Source organism: Balaenoptera acutorostrata, chromosome 6 (genome assembly GCF_949987535.1).
Source record: "Balaenoptera acutorostrata chromosome 6, mBalAcu1.1, whole genome shotgun sequence".
Lineage (NCBI taxonomy): Eukaryota > Metazoa > Chordata > Mammalia > Artiodactyla > Balaenopteridae > Balaenoptera > Balaenoptera acutorostrata.
Window position 1 is genome coordinate 107,413,675 of NC_080069.1, and position 20,170 is coordinate 107,433,844.

At 44.9% G+C, this 20,170-nt stretch overlaps 1 protein-coding gene across 2 annotated transcripts in view; it reads left to right on the plus strand.

Annotated features, from left to right (window-relative positions):
* The window catches only part of PAPPA (pappalysin 1), a 269,879-nt gene that overhangs the window by 52,310 nt on the left and 197,399 nt on the right, over positions 1–20,170 (plus strand). For both annotated transcript variants that reach the window (XM_057548545.1, XM_057548544.1), the window contains exons 3-5: positions 4,194–4,339; positions 8,664–8,957; positions 18,077–18,269. In XM_057548545.1, the coding sequence (XP_057404528.1) occupies positions 4,194–4,339; positions 8,664–8,957; positions 18,077–18,269 (633 nt within the window). The remainder of the gene's footprint in view (positions 1–4,193; positions 4,340–8,663; positions 8,958–18,076; positions 18,270–20,170) is intronic.

The following is a 20,170-nucleotide window of genomic DNA, read 5'->3' on the forward strand; positions in this document are numbered from 1 at the left end:
TCCCCACTCGGATCAGAAAACTCATTCAAACTCGTTATGAGGCTTCTAGTCTAAGAAGCTGAAGTTGGGATCTCTGGGGAGAGGAGGTATAGCAGCAAAATTTCGGATCAGTATTTGAGCTTCTGTGGCTGTCCTTGGAATTACTAGTCAGCTCAACCTATACACAGATGTGCCGTTTCTAGGCCTTGCTTGTGTCTCCAACTCATGCTCACCTGTTTGGGAAAAGCTGCAAAAGTTACGGTCACCTGACTATCATGGGCTGTTGATCCCATGGGTGGCCAGGAGGGCGCTGTAGGTCTCAGACATATCCTGTTCCCGTCGGAGTAGAGGTGTAGGTTTGCGACCCATAGAAATGCCCTGGGAAGCACCGGGCAGCCGTTATTAATCCCAGTATATTGATAAGGAAACTGAGGCCTCATAGGAAGGAAGTGCTGAAGCTGAGACTGGGACCTAAATATTTCAGATTTTCTCTTTCCCAATGTAAATTCAGCTCCATCAACGTCTCCTGAGCGCTTGCCCAGTGTCAAGCCCTGTGCAGAGAACTGGGTAAACAGAGATGAATTAGGCACATTCCCTGCCCCCTGGGAGCCACAAACAGTGGTAGGTACAGACAGGTAGAGTATTTGGAATGGTGTGAGAGCAAGTACTCATAGGAGGTAGATGAGTACAGAGATGGTAAAGGGGGTGGAGGTGAGATGGGACTCAGGGAAGTCTTCCTGGAGGAGTGGTACCAGAATGGACTTCGGATTTGTTCATCAGGGGATAAAATGGGAGCAAAGTCCCTGACAGAGGGAACAGCATGAGTAAAGGCACTGAGGATAAAGGCACTGCATCTTGGGGGGCTGGCGGGGGGTGCTGACAACACACAGTGGGAAATTCAAGAGAGGGAACAGAGAGAGAAGAAGCTAAAGGGGGAAACGGGGTCTTGCAGGCCCTGCTGGGGATCTCTGACTTTACTCTTTCGCATGTGGGATCCCCTTCTGTGATTCCAGGAAGGAAAGAGAAGGGCAGCATCATTAGTTTTCTACTGGCCAGGCTCTGCACCAAACCCCCGTGAGAAACCACACTGGGAGAAAGGGAAACTCTTCCAACTAGCTGTGTGACCTGAGCGAGGTACGAAGGCTCTGTAAGCCTCTTTTTCCTCCTCTGGAAAATGGGGATAATAATACCACCTACCTCGCTGTTATTGAGAAGATTAAGATGATAATCCATGTAAAGTCAGACCACATGAAAGGGCCCAACAAACGTTAAATATCATTATTCAGAGACTTTATCTCACCTACTACATCAGGCTGCCTGCTTGCTTATTTATGTATGTTTTTATTCATTGATGCATTTCCAACTTTACTCAAGAAATGCTTACCAGCTGTTCACAAGGGTCCCTAAGATAGAGGATGGCAGACATAAAATGGGGCTGAAAGAAGCATGAGGGTGAGCAAGATCCCTCTCTCTATTTAGAAAACGATCCATTAAATAATATGCCTCCAAGAATATGCAATGGAGAAAAGGCAGCCTCTTCAATAAGTCGTGCTGGGAAAACTGGACAGCTACGTGTAAAAGAATGAAATTAGAACACTCCCTAACACCATACACAAAAATAAACTCCAAATGGATTAAAGACGTAAATGTAAGGCCAGACACTATAAAACTCTTAGAGGAAAACCTAGGCAGAACACTCTATGACATAAATCACAGCAAGATCCTTTTTGACCCACCTCCTAGAGAAATGGAAATAAAAACAAAAATAAACAAATGGGACCTAATGAAACTTAAAAGCTTTTGCACAGCAAAGGAAAACATAAACAAGATGAAAAGACAACCCTCAGAATGGGAGAAAATATTTGCAAATGAAGCAACTGACAAAGGATTAATCTCCAAAATGTACAAGCAGCTCATGCAGCTCAATATTAAAAAAACAAACAACCCAATCCAAAAATGAGCAGAAGACCTAAATAGACATTTCTCCAAAGAAGATATACAGATTGCCAACAAACACATGAAAGGATGCTCAACATCACTAATCATTGGAGAAATGCAAATCAAAACTACAGTGAGGTATCACCTCACACCAGTTAGAATGGCCGTCATCAAAAAATCTACAAACAATAAATGCTGGAGAGGGTGTGGACCCTCTTGCACTGTTGGTGGGAATGTAAATTGACACAGCCACTATGGAGAACAGTATGGAGGTTCCTTAAAAAACTAAAAATAGAACTACCATACGACCCAGCAATCCCACTACTGGGCATATACCCTGAGAAAACCATAATTCAAAAAGAGTCATGTACCACAGTGTTCACTGCAACTCTATTTAACAATAGCCAGGACATGGAAGCAACCTAAGTGTCCATGGACAGATGAATGGATAAAGAAGATGTGGCACATATATACAATGGAATATTACTCAGCCATAAAAAAGAAACGAAACTGAGTTCTTTGTAGTGAGGTGGATGGACCTAGAGTCTGTCATACACAGTGAAGTAAGTCAGAAACAGAAAAACAAATACCGTGTGCTAACACATGTATATGGAATCTAAAAAAAGAAAAAAGAAAAAAATGGTTCTGAAGAACCTAGGGGCAGGACAGGAATAAAGACGCAGACGTAGAGAATGGACTTGAGGACACGGGGAGGGGGAAGGGTAATCTGGGACAAAGTGAGAGAGGGGCGTGGACATATACACACTACCAAATGTAAAATAGATAGCTAGTGGGAAGCAGCCGCATAACACAGGGAGATCAGCTCGGTGCTTTGTGTCCACCTAGAGGGGTGGGATAGGGAGTGTGGGAGGGAGACGCAAGAGGGAGGAGACATGGGGATATACGTATACGTATAGCTGATTCACTTTGTTATACAGCAGAAACTAACACACCATTGTAAAGCAATTATACTCCAATAAAGAGGTTAAATAATAAGAATAATATGCCTGTGACTGACCCAAAGCTTTATCATTCCTATTCTGATGGGAGAATCATACTCCACAAGGGAAGCGTTCTTATTTATTGTGCACCTACGATATGCCAGTCTCTTTCCAAAGGCCATTTCTTTCTCTCTCCAGCATATGTTTGTTTGGTGTATTAAAGAGCTGATGATCGTAGCGTGGGGAATTAATTTAATTTCCAAACATGTCAGTCTATATTCTAAATATCTACAATGGCAGCTACCCCAAATACCATATCCCTTAGCCTATTTTATGGACAAAGAAATAGAGGCTTACAGAATGCAGAATCATCTATGGGAGGCACATAATGCCCCAGTCTAAAGAGCATAAGTTTCCAAGCTAGACAGAATTGGCCTTGAAACCCAGTTCTGCAACTTTGGGCAACCTGTTTAATCACTTTGGACCACATGTTGCTTATCTTGAGAACAGAGTAATAACACCTCCTTGCAAGATTTGAGTAGAGATGCAAAGTAGGCCTCCTAGTACAGCTTCGTATTTGCCAAATACATGGTCCGAGGTCCATAGTGAATGAATGACATAGGGAAGACGCCAAGGCTAGAGTACATGTTATCTCTTCCATGGTCTGTTCTCAATCTATATCCATATTATGTTGCCCTACCATCAGTCCATACAGCAGAGTCCTTAGGGGCACAGGTGTTGACTTTAGATAAATCTAGGTTTTAAACTGAACTCTGCTATTGTTTATAAGCTGAGCAATCTTCAAGTTTCTTTTTTTTTTTTTTAATTTATTTATTTAGTTAGTTATTTTTGGCTGTGTTGGGTCTTCGTTTTTGTGCGAGGGCTTTCTCTAGTTGTGGCGAGCGGGGGCCACTCTTCATCGCGGTGCGCGGGCCTTTCACTATCGCGGCCTCTCTTGTTGCGGAGCACAGGCTCCAGACGCGCAGGCTCAGTAGTTGTGGCTCACGGGCCCAGTTGCTCCGCGGCATGTGGGATCTTCCCAGACCAGGGCTCGAACCCGTGTCCCCTGCATTGGCAGGCGGATTCTCAACCACTGCGCCACCAGGGAAGCCCCAAGTTTCTTAAACTCACAAGGACTTAATTTTTTTACCTGTAAAATGGGATTATCTCACTTACCATAGAAGATTGTTGGAGGCAGTCAGTGAGGCGATGTTTATAAAATGCTTAGCCAGGTGCCTGGCACAATCATGACTCAATTAATTTGGGAGGACCTGTTATTTGAATACTACCTTTTTTTGGACGGTGATGACAGCCAAGGTTCTTTTTCTCTTACAGAGCATACTTGGATGTTAATGAGCTGAAGAACATTCTTAGACTGGATGGATCAACACACCTCAATATCTTCTTTGCAAACTCCTCGGAGGAGGAATTGGCAGGAGTAGCAACTTGGCCGTGGGACAAGGAGGCCCTAATGCATTTAGGTGAGAATTAGAAACTTCTTCAGGAAGAAATTGGATTAGTACAGGAATACGTTTAGTAGTGAGGATGGTGATGATGGGGACCATGGTAGTCATGATGGTGAACAACCTACTTACTTATCACTTGTTAATTTTTCAAAACTCTTTAGCATTCCTCATCTTTCACCCATCAAGTGATGCTTTGAGAAATATCACAATGTTATTAATCCTGTTCTACCAATGGAGAAACTTAAGATCTAGAGAGGGAATGGGACTTATCCAAGGTCACAAACAAATCAGCGGCAGAACCACAACTGGAATTTAAATTTCCAACTCTCTTCATCTATTGCTTTCTCCTTTTACCCCCTGCCTCTTAGTTCATGCAAATATCTTCTCTACCTAGTAACCACATTGTGCTGGCCCAGCCAGTGATGGGTTGACTTGAAAGATGCCAAAGAGGCAAGAGAGAGTTTGTAAGAACTCGCTGTTCCTCCATATTCCACCCACCAACACCACCAGGAACTCTTCTTACATTCAAATTATGCACATCCATAAACAAGACATACGTTTACACAAACCAGTCACCAAAAGTCAGAAATGACAATGGTTTCTGAACCAGGCCCTGTAAGCAAACGTTGTTCTTTAATTTTAATTTTTCCATGCTCTCTTCCAATACACGTCTATAGGTAGACATGCATTTTTCAACTTGTGCATATTTGAAATCATAGCATACATGCATGTGTTCTTTTTCACTTAATATTCTTTTTTTCACTTAATATTATGCTATCTACATTTTCCCATGTTGCAACAGTCTTCAAAATTACTTCCCACCCAACTTTTTTTCATTTAACATCACAAGAGGAAAGCATCTCTCTAGGTTATGTCCAGTTCTCTAAAGACAAGATATTTTTTAATAGCCACATAATGTTCCATTGAGTGAGAGCACTGCAGTTTATTTGGCTATTTTCCCCTTGTTAGAATGTTCCTATTATTTACACCAGTGAATAGTGATGACTCAGTGAGTACCTTCATCTGAGAATGTTAGGGCTCAGCAGAGTGATGGTGCTGGATCTTTCCTCGGGCCTGTCTGGTCTCCTGGTGATACAGCCAGAGTCCAGTAGCTGCTCTAAATCCACAATATCTTGGAGATAAGGGACTCTGCAACTTCAAACAATAAAGTTGTGTTGAGTCAAACTCTAGACTTAGTTCCCTCCAGACCACTATCTTTTCCTAGTTGTTTTTAAGAGAGCGAAACCAGTTTGTGTGTCTGTGTGTGTGCACACACACATATGTATGGTTGTGTAAATAGATAGAAACAAAAATAAATATCTAGCGGTTCTGACTGGGTGGATTTTTATGCCCTAGGAGACATTTGACAATGTCTAGAGAAAATTTTGGATGTTACAAATGGGGGAATGCTACTGGCATCTAGTGGGTAGAGGCCAGCGATGCCGCTATATCTCCTCCAATACCCACAGTAAAGAATTATCCAGCCCCAAATACCAGTAGTGCTGTTGTTGAGAAACCCTGAGATAGGTGATGGCTGGATAGACAGACAGACAGGCAGACCTAGACAGACAGGGGCGGGCAAAAGAGAGTGTGCAGCTTAGGCAAGCTGAAGCTGATTAGCTTATGTCACATGCCTAACATGGTGTATGGGAATCTTGCTGGTCCAGGGCCAAAATACATGGTTGTTCTTAGCTGTGACTTAACAGGATGGCCTTAGGCAAGACCCTTTCCTTCTCCAGGTCTCAATTTCTTCAGTTTTTAAAGGAATAGGTTAGACGTAGAGGGTCTCCAAGGACCCTTCTCAGTGCTGAAATTCCGTCCTCTTGGAAAATCAACCAAAAGGGTCATGATCAGAGTTTTAGAAGGGTTGAACAGCAGGCTTCTAAAATTAGAGAAAAATACTCCTGATAATACTGTGAATTTCAGACACTGGCTCAGGACCAGGAATACAGAAGGCTATAAATCCATAGCATGTTATAGTATTTCAGGATGATGTCAGCCTCAAGCTATTTCACCTTTTAAGAGAAGCAGTGGAACAGGACTCAGGCTCTGTGCTGTCACCCTGTGAAAAGGGGAGAGTTGGGAGGGGATGAGGTGAACCAGACAGAGCCAGGCTGGACGTTAAGTCTGCAATCCTGTCATTATCCCTGGAAATACCTCCGGGGTCCTGCCAGCCTCCCATTCCCCATTTACCTCAATGTTAAAGCTTCATAGAAAGACAGAGAATCATTGGCGCTATCTATCGTAGCTGTTTATTTTAGAGCACGCCAGAGATGCAAAGTCACTTTCCCAAGATGACACAGCCAGTGCGAGACAGAGTGAAGATTGCAATCCATGTCAGGCTAACTCCAGCTGGCCTCCAGGCTGCCACCTCCCCATCCTGAGACATCTCGATCATAAGCAATTCCTCTGCAGTAGGCCCAATCAAACCCAATTTATTAAAACCATATATATATATATTTTTTCACCCTCTTTTCCTGCTGTTATGCCATGATCCCTGGAAAAAGCCTTGGGTGGGAAGGCGATTATGTTTCATATTATGATTGACAGAAAATAATTGAGAGAGATTTCCTGTCTCAGTTTCTCTTCCTCCCCGCCTCTGCCTGCCCCTTCTCACATACACACGCGCGTGCACACAGCCCCACACATCCTCTCATACATCTTTATCTTTGTGCTGGAAGGCTCTGAGCAGTTCAGAATTAATAGACTCCGTGAGCCCCATGGCTGAGCAGGCTTACCCTCCCAGCAGCTCAGTCCAAGATAAAACTACCCCCATGCCTGCTCCAGGCTTGCCAGCACAAATCAGCAAGGCCCTGGCTCCTCTCCACTCTTTCGTAAGATCCTGCTCTGCGCACAGTCACTGCTTGCAGGTTGCTCAGACTTGCATCTTAACCTTCCCTTAAACACACTTGGATTTCCTTCTTTTTTCTTTGGCCACTCCGCGTGGCTTGTGAGATCTCAGTTCCCCGAACAGGGATCGAACCTGCGCCCCCAGCAAGGAAAGCACCGAGTCTTAAACGCTGGACCGCCAGGAAATTCCCCACACTTGGATTTTCCAGTTGAAATATCTCTCTGCCAGCCTGTATGTATTTCTCCAGTGCCTAAAAATGAACATAGAGCCATGCTATCCATTGATTTTCCTGACATCTGGTCCATCTATCTGCCCAAGTGGAGCAAAGCTCAATCTTTTAAGACGTGGGGTAGATTATTGCTTCTCAAACTAGAGCGCACAGGCAAGTCCTCTGGGGCTGTTGTTAAAATACTTATTCTGATTCTGTAGGTCTGGGGTGGGGCCTAAGGGGCTGCATCTTTAGTCACCCTCCAGGTCACGCTGCTTGTTCTTGAGCTACACCTGGAGTAGCAAGTGGTTAGACAGCAAGTAAGGCACTTGCTGTGTGTCAGGTGCTGTGTTGGCTGCCTACGTGTGATTACTTTGGCCTCGTAAACCATCTTTAATTGGGTCGGCATTCAGCAAATACTCAACATACATTTAATGAGATGCCATATTCTGGACCCTGTGGTGAACATTAGCAGTAGAACTCAGATTAAGACCCCTGGCTTTGGAACCCAAGGATCTCGGGTTCAAATTCCAGCTCCCCAGTTACTAATTCGATCATGGGCCAGTTACTTCACCTCTCTGTGAGTCAGTGCCGCTCTTACTGGGTTGTGAGATGATTCAGTGTGATTATACACGTTAAAACACTGAGCACAGGGCCTGAGGATACATAATGAATGCTCAAGAAACAGTGGCTATTTTGACCAGTGTTGTAATGGTGAGCACGCCATGGTGCTGGACGTTATGAATATTCACTCTCAAAGGGTACAGAGCTGCAGAAATGGGATTCAGAGATGGCAGTTGACTTGCTCAACTTCACAGAGTTAGTGAAGGCAAAATGAGAACCGGAACCGAGGTGTCTGGCCATGAGGGCTTCATTGAAGCAAATGCGCGTAGAGTGTTTGTGAACCAGGGCATGCCACGCTTCCTAAGAACTTGCAGCTGAAATGTTGGCCAGCCCAGAAATCAGAGTCCTTGAATTCTAATTATGCCACTTCTTCTAAGTAGTTTGAAATTCCCTTGGTTAAGTTGCCTCACTTTTTTAGGCATCGGTGTTTTCAACTGAAAAGTGAAGGGAGTGCACAAAATGACTTTTGAGACTCCTTCCTACTCAATCAGTGATTAACACCGCAAGTCGTAACAGCTCTCAGCAGTGGAGTCATAGGGTGGAGAAGCCTGTGGTTACTTTGGGCGGTACCCCACTGACTCTTGATTGGTTTGGGGATCCCCGCATCAGGAAGCAGAATGCCTAGTTTGCCTAATGCTCTGGCTTTCCCCTTGCAGGTGGCATTGTCTTGAATCCATCTTTCTATGGCATTCCTGGGCACACCCACACCATGATCCATGAGATCGGGCACAGCCTGGGCCTCTATCACATCTTCCGAGGCATCTCAGAAATCCAGTCTTGCAGTGACCCCTGCATGGAGACAGAGCCTTCCTTTGAGACCGGAGACCTCTGCAGTGACACCAACCCAGCCCCAAAACACAAGTTCTGCGGTGACCCGGGGCCAGGGAACGACACCTGTGGCTTTAACAGCTTCTTCAACACTCCTTACAACAACTTCATGAGCTATGCAGGTAAGGCCAACACTCTGCAGGGTGCACGGGGCTGGGTGTCACACGTGGCCTCTGGTCCTGGCTCAGAGAAGCCTCGAGCAAGCTGCTTGCCTTTTCTAAGATTTCTTCATCCCAACAATTCCTCATCCCAAATAATCAAGATAATATTCCTTCCGTGAGCACCTCGTGGATACAAGGAAGATGTTGTATCTGAGGGCTCCTCAGAAGGAAGCTCACCAGGACTGAAAGTAGGGAAACCTGCGTAGAAGGCCCAGCTCTGCCACAGGGTCACCTAATGCCTTGGGGTCTGTCACATGTCCTCTCTGGGTCCCGCTTTTCTCAAGAAAATGGAATCTTTGGAACTGACCTCCAAGGTTCCTCCTAGTTTTGCAGCTGTAATTTTCTAAGCTGGTGGTGGTTGAAACTTTATTTATTTATTTATTTATTTATTTATTTGAAACTTTTTTTTTTTTTAATAGGGCTTTGGGGAATCCTTTTTTATTTTTTTTTAAATTAATTAATTTATTTATTTATTTTTGGCTGTGTTGGGTCTTCGTTTCTGTGCGAGGGCTTTCTCTAGTTGCGGCGAGCGGGGGCCAGTCTTCATAGCGGTGCGTGGGCCTCTCACTATCGCGGCCTCTCTTGTTGCGGAGCACAGGCTCCAGACGCGCAGGCTCAATAGCTGTGGCTCATGGGCCTAGTTGCTCCGCGGCATGTGAGATCTTCCCAGACCAGGGCTCGAACCCGTGTCCCCTGCATTGGCAGGCAGACTCTCAACCACTGTGCCACCAGGGAAGCCCCTGAAACGTTTTTTAAAACATAGAACTCTCACATGCTCCTTTAGTATAGAAAAAAATAGAATGCTTTTGGTTTTGCAAATATGAAATTATTACATAAGTTGGATATGTTTTTCTCCTAACTGCATATATCCTTTCAAAGCCCTTTTTCATACCATCAGTAACAGCGTTAAAGACTCATTCTTTGGATTCTAGGATGCCCTGTACTTCCTTTTAGTGTATGTCAAGGCCACTTCCAGCCCTTATAACATCTTCGGCAAATTAGAACAAGATATCCCTTCCTTAGTGCGGTCACAGCCCTCACTACTGGCCGCCTAACCACGAGCTTTTGGGTAAGGCACCACCTGCAAAACTGCACATGGTAGCCCAGCATCCAATTCTATTGTAATATTCAACTTAAGTGTTTCGTTCCACCAACCAAAACAAGCGAGCTCTGTGAAGGCGAAGCTTGCCTCTAATACATCACTGTATTCTCAGTGCCTAGCACAGGGCCTTGTGCTTTAAAAATGTTTGTTAAGAAGAAAGGGAGGAAGAAGGGAAGAAGGGAAAGAGAAAGGCAGGGAGGGAAGAAAATGAATAAATTCTCTAATAACAGGCATATAAAATTGATTCTTACCAACAACAATATTTCTACATGTAAAAAAGCTTATTGTTCATAAAGGGCTTTAATATACACCATCTTATTTAATTCTCACAAGAAACCTATGAGGTAGGAACTATCACCATTTCACAGGTGACAGACAGTACAATCCAGAGGCTGACTGAAGTCTTTGGCCCCAGGTCGCACATCTGACTCAAAGTTTTTTTTTTTGTTTTTTTTTTTACTATGGAATTGCTTAGTTAAACCTCTAATTTTATTTTATTTTTTTTAACATCTTTATTGGAGTATAATTGCTTTACATTGTTGTGTTAGTTGCTACTGTATAACAAAGTGAATCAGCTATACGTATACATATATCCCCATATCCCCTCCCTCTTGCATCTCCCTCCCACACTCCCTATCCCACCCCTCTAGGTGGTCACAGAGCACCGAGCTGATCTCCCTGTGCTATGCGGCTGCTTCCCACTAGCTATTTTACATTTGGTAGTGTGTATATAAGCCTATGCCCCTCTCTCACTTTGTCCCAGCTTACCCTTCCCCCTCCCTGTGTCCTCAAGTCCATTCTCTACCTCTGCGTCTTCATTCCTGTCCTGCCCCTAGGTTCTTCAGAACCACTTTTTTTTTTTTTTTTTTTTTAGATTCCATATATATGTGTTAGCACACGGTATTTGTTTTTCTGTTTCTGACTTACTTCACTCTGTATGACAGACTCTAGGTCCATCCACCTCACTACAAAGAACTCAGTTTCATTTCTTTTTTATGGCTGAGTAATATTCCATTGTATATATGTGCCACGTCTTCTTTATCCATTCATCTGTCGATGGACACTTAGGTTGCTTCCAAGTCCTGGCTATTGTTAAATAGAGTTGCAATGAACGCTGTGGTACATGACTCTTTTTGAATTATGGTTTTCTCAGGGTATATGCCCAGTAGTGGGATTGCTGGGTCGTATGGTAGTTTTATTTTTAGTTTTTTAAGGACCCTCCATACTGTTCTCCATAGTGGCTGTATCAATTTACATTCCCACCAACAGTGCAAGAAGGTTCCCTTTTCTCCACACCCTCTCCAGCATTTATTGTTTGTAGATTTTTTTTTAATTTTTAAATTTTATTTTATTTATATTTTTTATACAGCAGGTCCTTATTAGTCATCAATTTTATACACATCAGTGTATACGTGTCAATCCCAATCGCCCAGTTCATCACACCACCACCCCCACCCCTGCTGCTTTCCCCCCTTGGTGTCCATACGTTTGTTCTCTACATCTGTGTCTCAATTTCTGCCCTGCAAACCGGTTCATCTGTACCATTTTTCTAGGTTCCGCATACATACGTTAATATACGATGTTTGTTTTTCTCTTTCTGACTTACTTCACTTTGTATGATAATCTCTAGATCCATCCACGTCTCAACAAATGACCCAATTTCGTTCCTTTTTATGGCTGAGTAATATTCCATTGTATATATGTTTGTAGGTTTTTTGATGATGGCCATTCTGACCAGTGTGAGGTGATACCTCATTGTAGTTTTGATTTGCATTTCTCTAGCGATTAGTGATGTTGAGCATCCTTTCATGTGTTTGTTGGCAGTCTGTATATCTTCTTTGGAGAAATGTCTATTTAGGTCTGCTGCCCATTTTTGGATTGGGTTGTTTGTTTTTTTAATATTGAGCTGCATGAGCTGCTTGTATATTTTGGTGACTCCAAGTATTTTTTTTTCTCGTTTACTTTCATGCCTCTCTTCAAATGAGACATAGCTGATGGCTGAGTGGGATATTGAGCATTTTGGGTGGCTTTGGAGCTCTGTCCCACAGAGATGCTTCGGGGGGCTGCCCTGAGTGGCTGTGTGACTCTAGGCCTCCATCTCTGCTTGAACCAGGGGAGCCCCCTTCCAACAGTTTTCCGTTTCTGTTGGAGTTTTGCCTCAGATTGCATTTGAAGAGAGGATTTCCCTCCTGAAACCCAATGAATTCGATGATTGCCCATGGGTCTTCCTGGTTTCCCATTTGGGCTGATGACCTCTGGGGGCCTCTCCAGTTTAAGGTTCCTACAGTTCACACCTGAGGTCTCTTGAAGGGTCAGTACACACCCTTGGCACCATAAACGGTCCTTAGGTTTGGGTCTCTAAAAAAGACCCGGGTACTGGGTATTTCCTCAAAAGCAGATTCCTACTGGGCTCCCATTCCCGGCCAAGCCTGCATCTCACATCCGGTGCCCTGTCCTCTCACAGGGCCCTGCTTACGTTCCATTTCTATAGCACCTTTCCTTGGCCAGCTCAATGCACATGGAAAATAAACAATAACATGAGTTTGGAAGTTTGCCGGCCTCTTAGGGGTCAGGAGCTGCCACTAGCTACCAGACCCCCATAAACTAAATCTTTTTTTGTTCCCCTTTGTACAGATCTAAAGGGTGATTGATTTAATGTTGTTTTTTTAAAGGAACCCCTCAGCTCAGTGACCCATTAACAGCAGAACTAATTCACTGAGCTACGATAACAAACTTACACCCGCAAAAGCATATTCAAGGCAACCACGAACTTTGAAATGTTTGTTTTCCTTAGGATCTCTGATAGATGAGGTGACAAAAGCAGCTGGATGAAATTCAAAATGCAGACCAGGATCGGGTTCTCAGGGCTGGGGAGAGCAATGCACAGGGGGTTTGCAGTCAAGGCAAGAGGGTGGAGACCTTGCCGGCTCAGCTGCTCCAAGTTCCTTCCTTCCTGGGTCCTCCAGCTTTCTGCAAAGCTGTATGTGTTCTGTGTCTGTGCTGCCCTGTATGGTAGCCATTAGCCGCTTGTGGCTATTGAGCACTTGAAGCACGGCAAGTGAGACCGAGGAACTGAATTGTTAGTCCTAAGTAATTTTAATTAATTGAACGTGGCTGGTGGCAGGTCTACAGAAATTACTGAGTGCCTGTGGCGTGCCAGACACTGTAGGAAACACTTCTTAGGCTTGTCTCATTGAATCCTCAAGATAACCCAATGGAGTAAGTGCTATTACTATTGCACCCATTTTACAGATGCAGAAAGTGTGGCTTAGGGATTTTAAGTCACTTTCCCAGGGTCACACAGCAAAAACAAGGTATGCCTTCTATTGCAGAGCCTGCATTTAAGCAAGAATTATTTGGCTCCCTTTCTGATACTGGGGAAGTTTAAGAGAGTCCCAACTGCTCAGGTTAAGCAGGCACCAAGCAGGTGATGGGGCAAGCCAGGTCGAGCACCGGGTGAGTGCTGTCACGTTGAGCTGTTGGATAATCCCCGGGCAGATAGAAGGGCAGCAGCTCCGATTTTACTTCCTGAAGGTAATAGGCCATAGGGAGCCAACCAAGAGGACCCTCCAGGCCTTGCCTCCTCAAGAGTGTGGAAACCAGGCCTTCCCCAGCCTTTGGGAGCAAGTGTCTTGCCACCGTTGTTCTGTGTGTCTCTCTTAATATGCATATACGTTTTGACCCAGCAGCCCCACCTCTAAGAAGTATATCCTAAGGAAATAAATCAGTTGATGTGTTTAAAGATTTAGTCCTAAAAATGTTCTTAGCAATGTTTATTCTCCAAATATTAATTAGGCATTTATTGTCTGCCAAGCATAGAAAAGAAGTGCTTTTATACGTGTGAAAAAATAGAAGCTTCCTACAAGTCCAAAGAGAATGGGTTGCTGAAGTAAATCACAAGGTACCTATATGATAGAACATTATGTGACCACTGAAGATGCGTAGCAGATGGTTGAGGGGCACAAAGCAGAGTAACATGGTGGTTCAGAGTGTGAAGTGTGGAGTGTGGAGACCAGCTTGAATCCTCTGTGTGCTAGCCTTTGACCTCAGGCAAGTTACTTCTCTCTGAGCCTGTTACTTCATCGATACCATGGACGTTAATCACCCCTACCTTGCATGACAGTAGGTGTGATTGTACAGGTGAAGGCTTTAGATCTGTCCTTGGTACTATAACTCGTGCTCAATAAGTGACAATTAGTAGGATTATTTGTTCACTGTTTACCGTGAAAACAGCCCAGAGCCTAATGTATAGCGTAAGACCTGGAATATATATCATATATCATCACAAGTATATATATGATGTTTGTGATGATAAGAATTACAGAAATTCCCTGTAGATATTCACATCCATCTACACATACATATATGTGTATACTAGATATTAATTGTATTATCTCTAGGTAATGTTTATGGTAATGTTTATTTCTTTGCAGTATTCTTGGCACATTCCAAATGCTCTACAGTGAATATAATCACTTATTGCTGTTGCTATTATTATTATTTTTAAAACAACAAAAAGGCAGAGACTTTTACAAAGGGCAACTCAGTTATTCACGCACTGGAAATGGTAAGCTTGTTAAATGCTTTCATCAGCTGTAGGAAGCAGTTAGCATCATGATTCCTTATTTAACAGCGGGTAGAAATGAGGCTGTCAGGGGTCAGCATTGTGCCCGAGGCTCCACAGGGAGTGGAGGCCCTGAACCTCCATGCTCTGTGCCCTTCCAGCTACGGATGGAAATTGTTCTTGAGAACAAAGTTTGATTAGAAAACTCAGGGCACAACTTCAACAGCATGGGGACTGGTGCAGACTCCCAGAATACTGAAATGCCCCCAAAGTCCTTTCTGCTTGGGGACAACGTGGGGACAGAAGAACAAGATGGGTTGGCTGGTCCTAGAGACCAGGATCAAGTGGCCACGGATATCAGGAGGGAAAGCCTGTGATGGCAGAAAGCTAAGAGGGGCTGACCCGAGACGTTAGCTAATTGAGGCAGAGCCTTTATGATAAACAGAAACCCTTACCTCACCCAAGATTCTGGTAGCAGTTCAGTCTCTAAGTGATCTACCCTGGGAGGGACATTTTCCGACTTCAGCTTTAAAGTTCAGATACAGTTCTGTTCTCCTACCAGGTTCTATCACCTGTCCGTTTTTCAAACTTTTTTATTGACAGACATGGAAACGGCTAATGTTTAAGTTATAAAAGGAAAATACGCTTCTTTGGGGGAAGAAAAGCAAACAAATCAGAATGTAGAGAGGAAAAAAATTGCACTTTTTCTTCTTCACTCATCTTGATAAATGTGTTATACGTTCCAGCTCATGGAGCCCACACCACAGCTCTAAGTAGTGGGGTTGATTTAAATGTCCCCAATTTACACACAAGGGACCTGAGTTTTAAAGTTACTTCCTTGTTTTGGAAATGACTGATTAGAATTCTCTTCTGTGCATGTGTCTCAAGGTACAGAGTCATCCCCCTACTGACAGATGGATGTGTTATTTCTAATATTTTTACTATGTAAATGATGCTTCAAAAGACATCCTTGTACGTATGTTTTCCCTCGTGTTTGTTCATGAGTATCGATCTGTTGAATTCCTAAATGGGATGTTGTGAGATCAAAGAGAATGAATACTTTACATTCTGTTATCTTTTCCTGCTTCTAGTTTTCCAGCACTCACCCACCTCAGCGCATATGCATGCGCGCACACACACAGGCACTATTCCCGGTCCCGAGGCAGTGAGCATTCACTGAGCATTGGTCATACCTCTTGATGTTGCACTTTTCATAACCCTCAGCAGTGTTCTGACATAAGCACTCTCGTTATCGTCATCATCTCCACTTTACAGATGGGGAAACCGAAGCACTGAGGGCATAAAATCATTTGACTCCGGATTCCTGACTCCAGGTTCCTCATGCATGAATCTAACTACAGAACCCCTACTTCCTTTGCCATCATGTCCTTCTCCTGCCTGTAACCTATCCAGTGGCTTTTCCAAAGCTTTCAGGATGAAGTGCAGAGTTCACAGTAACAAAGGAAAATGCACCTGATGATCTAACCCTTCTTAGACCATCAAGTGCATTTGGACTCTATTCTCCAGGCAATGGGGACCCATAGAATGTTTGGTATCCAGGAATTTACATGGGGGTATCTGGGCTTGAGAGTGAGTTGTGTAACTAGTCACTCTTTTACAGTGTTTTCCAAAGGACACCCAACGTATGAAAGACTTCCCCAGGGTGCTGGAAAGGAGACTGTCAAAAATTGCGAAGGGGATCAGAGGCAGCTTCTGTGTATAACCTCCTTGTACCCCGTCCCTTCTCAAAGCTGGATTCTCAAGGTCATGTCCAACTGCCCAGCACCTGCCCAAAGTTATTTTCTGTTTGTTTGATAAGGGGAAGTGAGTTTATGCTGCGGGATTCCCAGTGGCGGGTTTGTTTTAAGATCTAGTGATCTCCGTGCTCCGCCGTCTGGGGCCCAGCTGCGGAAACCCTGACCAGGCGGACATGTCTGGGAAGGGGTGTTTTTGGAAACGAAGCCAAAACAGCGCCTTGCTCTGCCCCTGGGGCAGCTGAATAAAGCTGTTGGAGGGAGAGATGGGAGTCCAGCTTCTTCCTTGGGGCGGGGAGTTGGAGGCAGGTGTGGATAAGTCTCGGGTCGTGGCCTTCATTCCACATCCTAGAAAAGAGAGACTAGAATTGAAGGTCGTTAGATCTAAAGACATTAAGAGATTGTATTCCAGCCCCCTCAGACTCAGGCTCAACTCCTGTTTATCAAGCACCTGCAGGATACTTTGCCTAGACAAGGTCTCGTGTACCCTCAGAAAGAAGTTCTCATATTGATTAGAAACGTGGCCTTGGAGTCCAGACTGCCTGGGTTTGAATCTCAGATCTGCCCCTAGCTCTGTGCTCTTTAAAAAGCAGGTAGACCTCTCTCAGCCTCAATTTCCTCCTCTGTACAATGCAGAAGTCACAGTATTTACTCCAAGACTAGTGGGAGGCTTATATGTGTCCAAAGCACAGTGCCCCATGCCTGGGAGTTTCCCGGTGATAGCACCGTGCAGACAACGTCATTGTCCTTGTATTCCCGCCGTGGACACTGAGCCTGGACTGCTTCTGCGTCTGCCTGACTCCTGGCCTGTGCCTGCTGCATAGGACACATCGGCTCTGCAGGCCTGAGCTCCCCCTCCCGCCCTGCCTCAGCTTTCTTTCTCAGTCTTAGCTGTGCAACCTGGTTGACCTCCAGAAACCTCTCCGGTGCATCTGCCTTCCTCAACATGCCGACTCCTCTTCATCAGTAGTCAGCGTCACAGACCTGAACAGCCTTATAACCACCTTGACCCACACAGCGAACTGACCTTCACTCTATAACTAGGCAGGTAGCTCCTTGAGGGCAGGAATGTTTTACGTTTCCTTGGCCCTTGGCTTAGAGCAGAGACTATGGAACCGATGCTCAGAAAGCTTGTTTGAAGGCCAGTATCACTGCATCAATAAATAGCACAATTAATGAATGAGTGGGTGAATGAATATGAAGGCGTGAGTGAAGGAACAAGTGAGTGCGTAAAAGAAGGAGTGAGTGGGTGAATGAGTGAATACGCAAGAAAATGAGTGGATGAGTGAGACAGGTTGAATGATTGGTGGGGGAGGGAGCGGTTAAGGGAATGTGTGACTTACTGACCAGTGGATTCGGGCCCCTTGGAAAGCAGCTTTTCTTGCCCTTGTCCTTATCCGTGACCTCCCTCTCCAGGCTCAGACGTGCCTTTTCAGTTCTGTCCTCCCTCCCCTTCCTCCTGTTCCCTCTCACCTGTCTCCAGAAGTGATGACTGCACTAATTTGTTCACAGACCATTAACTCCTGAGCACTGGAAGAGGCCAGCTCTGAGTTGGCAAGGGCTGGGGTGCTGGCTCCCGGTCCACCGGGAGACATCATCATTCTCTTGCCTGCCCGCCCGTTGCAGCGAGGTTCTTATCTCTCCCTCTGCCCGCTTGCAGATGACGACTGCACTGACTCCTTCACGCCCAATCAAGTCGCCAGAATGCACTGTTACCTGGACCTGGTGTACCAGAGCTGGCAGCCCTCCAGGAAGCCGGCGCCTGTCGCCCTTGCCCCCCAGATCGTGGGCCACACGACCGACTCCGTGATGCTGGAGTGGTTCCCGCCCATCGACGGCCACTTCTTTGAAAGGTGAGTGTGGCCTGTGAAGTGTTGATGCCCCTCTCTCTCTCCTGCCAAGAAGAGGGAAACTTGGAAGGGAAGCAGCCTTGGAGAGGGATTTCACTGTGGTTTTTGTTCTTCATCTTGTTTAACGAGTGCCCGCAACGACTAACACAGTGACTGGTCCATAGAGGCACGATGTAGATTCGGGGGTCAGGGAATACATGAATGATTGCTAACAGAAATTAATGAGTAATGATGCATATTTTAAGTGGTGAATATGTAGCTTCATTTTATTATTAAAAACATGGAAACCCTCTGTCACCAGAACCTCCTCTGGGATGGAGGTACTGGTCTCATCTCTGTGAGCTCGGGAGTTGAAGTTGCCTCTGGTTAATGGGCTAAACACCTTCCTATACGTATAGTATATGAAGGGTACATTATACATGAATACACAGGCATATATATACACATATATATATAATTTATTTTTTTAAGGCTTTTAGCTTTCTCTTGAATCAGCATTAAGCTGAGCAGGGCTCAACACTGATTTTTTTTTTTTTGGCTGTGTTGGGTCTTCGTTGCTGCGTGGGCTTTCCCTAATTGCAGTGAGCAGGGGCTACTGTTCGTTGCGATGTGTGGGCTTCTCATTGCGGTGGCTTCTCTTCTTGCAGAGCACGGGCTCTAGGCACAGGGGCTTCAGTAGTTGTGGCACACGGGCTCGGTAGTTGTGTCTCACGGGCTCTAGAGCACAGGCTGAGTCGTTGGGGCGCACGGGCTTAGGTGCTCCACGGCATGTGGGATCTTCCTGGACCAGGGATCGAACCCGTGTCCCCTGCATTGGCAGGTGGATTCTTAACCACTGCGCCACCAGGGAAGTCCCACATATATTTTTGTATAATTAGAATCTGTGCCTATGCCTAGTGTTGTTTTATAGAACTGAAGGTAGAATTTTTAGAAGATCAGAGAATGATAAACTGAGACACAGGATACCTCAGTTCAGCTCCTGTCTGCCACTCACTAGCGGTATGGCCTTGGGCAGGTCACTTTCCCTCCCTGAGTCTTATTCTCCGCTGAAAAGTGGGTCTAATGATGCCTCCATGGCCTGAAGGTGGAAACCTGAATCAAACGGTTTCTTGTGCTGCCTTTCAGCATCGGGACTCCCTGAGGATCTCAAGCGTTAGGGGACTTTAAAGGGTCATGAAACGTACTACGATGTTGACCTCTATTTTTGTTGGAACTTGGCTATAATTTAGGGTAGATTAGTATATTGCCCCCCTTCCAGCCCTTCTTGGGTATGTTTTATCCAATAATGATGATACAACACTGATGATGGTGGAAATAATAACCAGCTAATGATTAATTATTACTCTATGGTTGTGGTTGTCACCGTTTATCGAGTGCTTACTCTGCACTGGATTCTGTACTAAATGCTTTCTATACAGTCTCATTTAATCTTTCCAGTAATTCTATAAAAGGGGAATCAACTTCTGCATTTGCCAGATGAGGCAGGGACTGGCACACAAAGAGGTGGAGAGATTTGACCAAAAGCCCATTGCAGGTGGTGGGAGCTGGGCTTCGACTCACATTTTGCGGTGTCTTATCTTAGGCTCTCATGTTCTTTCATTAAGTCTTTCCAAACCTTGAATTATGAAGGAGGTGTTATACCCCTCCCCTCAAAAAAGGCCACAAACTGTGGCAAGGAGCTCTCACAAGTATGGGTGTATACGTGTGTGTGTGCGTGTGCATGTGTGTGTGTAAAAAACATACTAGATCATGGCATCACATTAAATTCGGGCTCCAATTTTCCACACTACTATCAGTCCCTGAATCTAGAACCTTCATTTGACAGCTGGCTGGATGTGATCACGGGGAAAGGAAATGCACTCCCTAGGCCCTCTGTAGAAACCCCCCTTCCTCTTCCCCAGCCA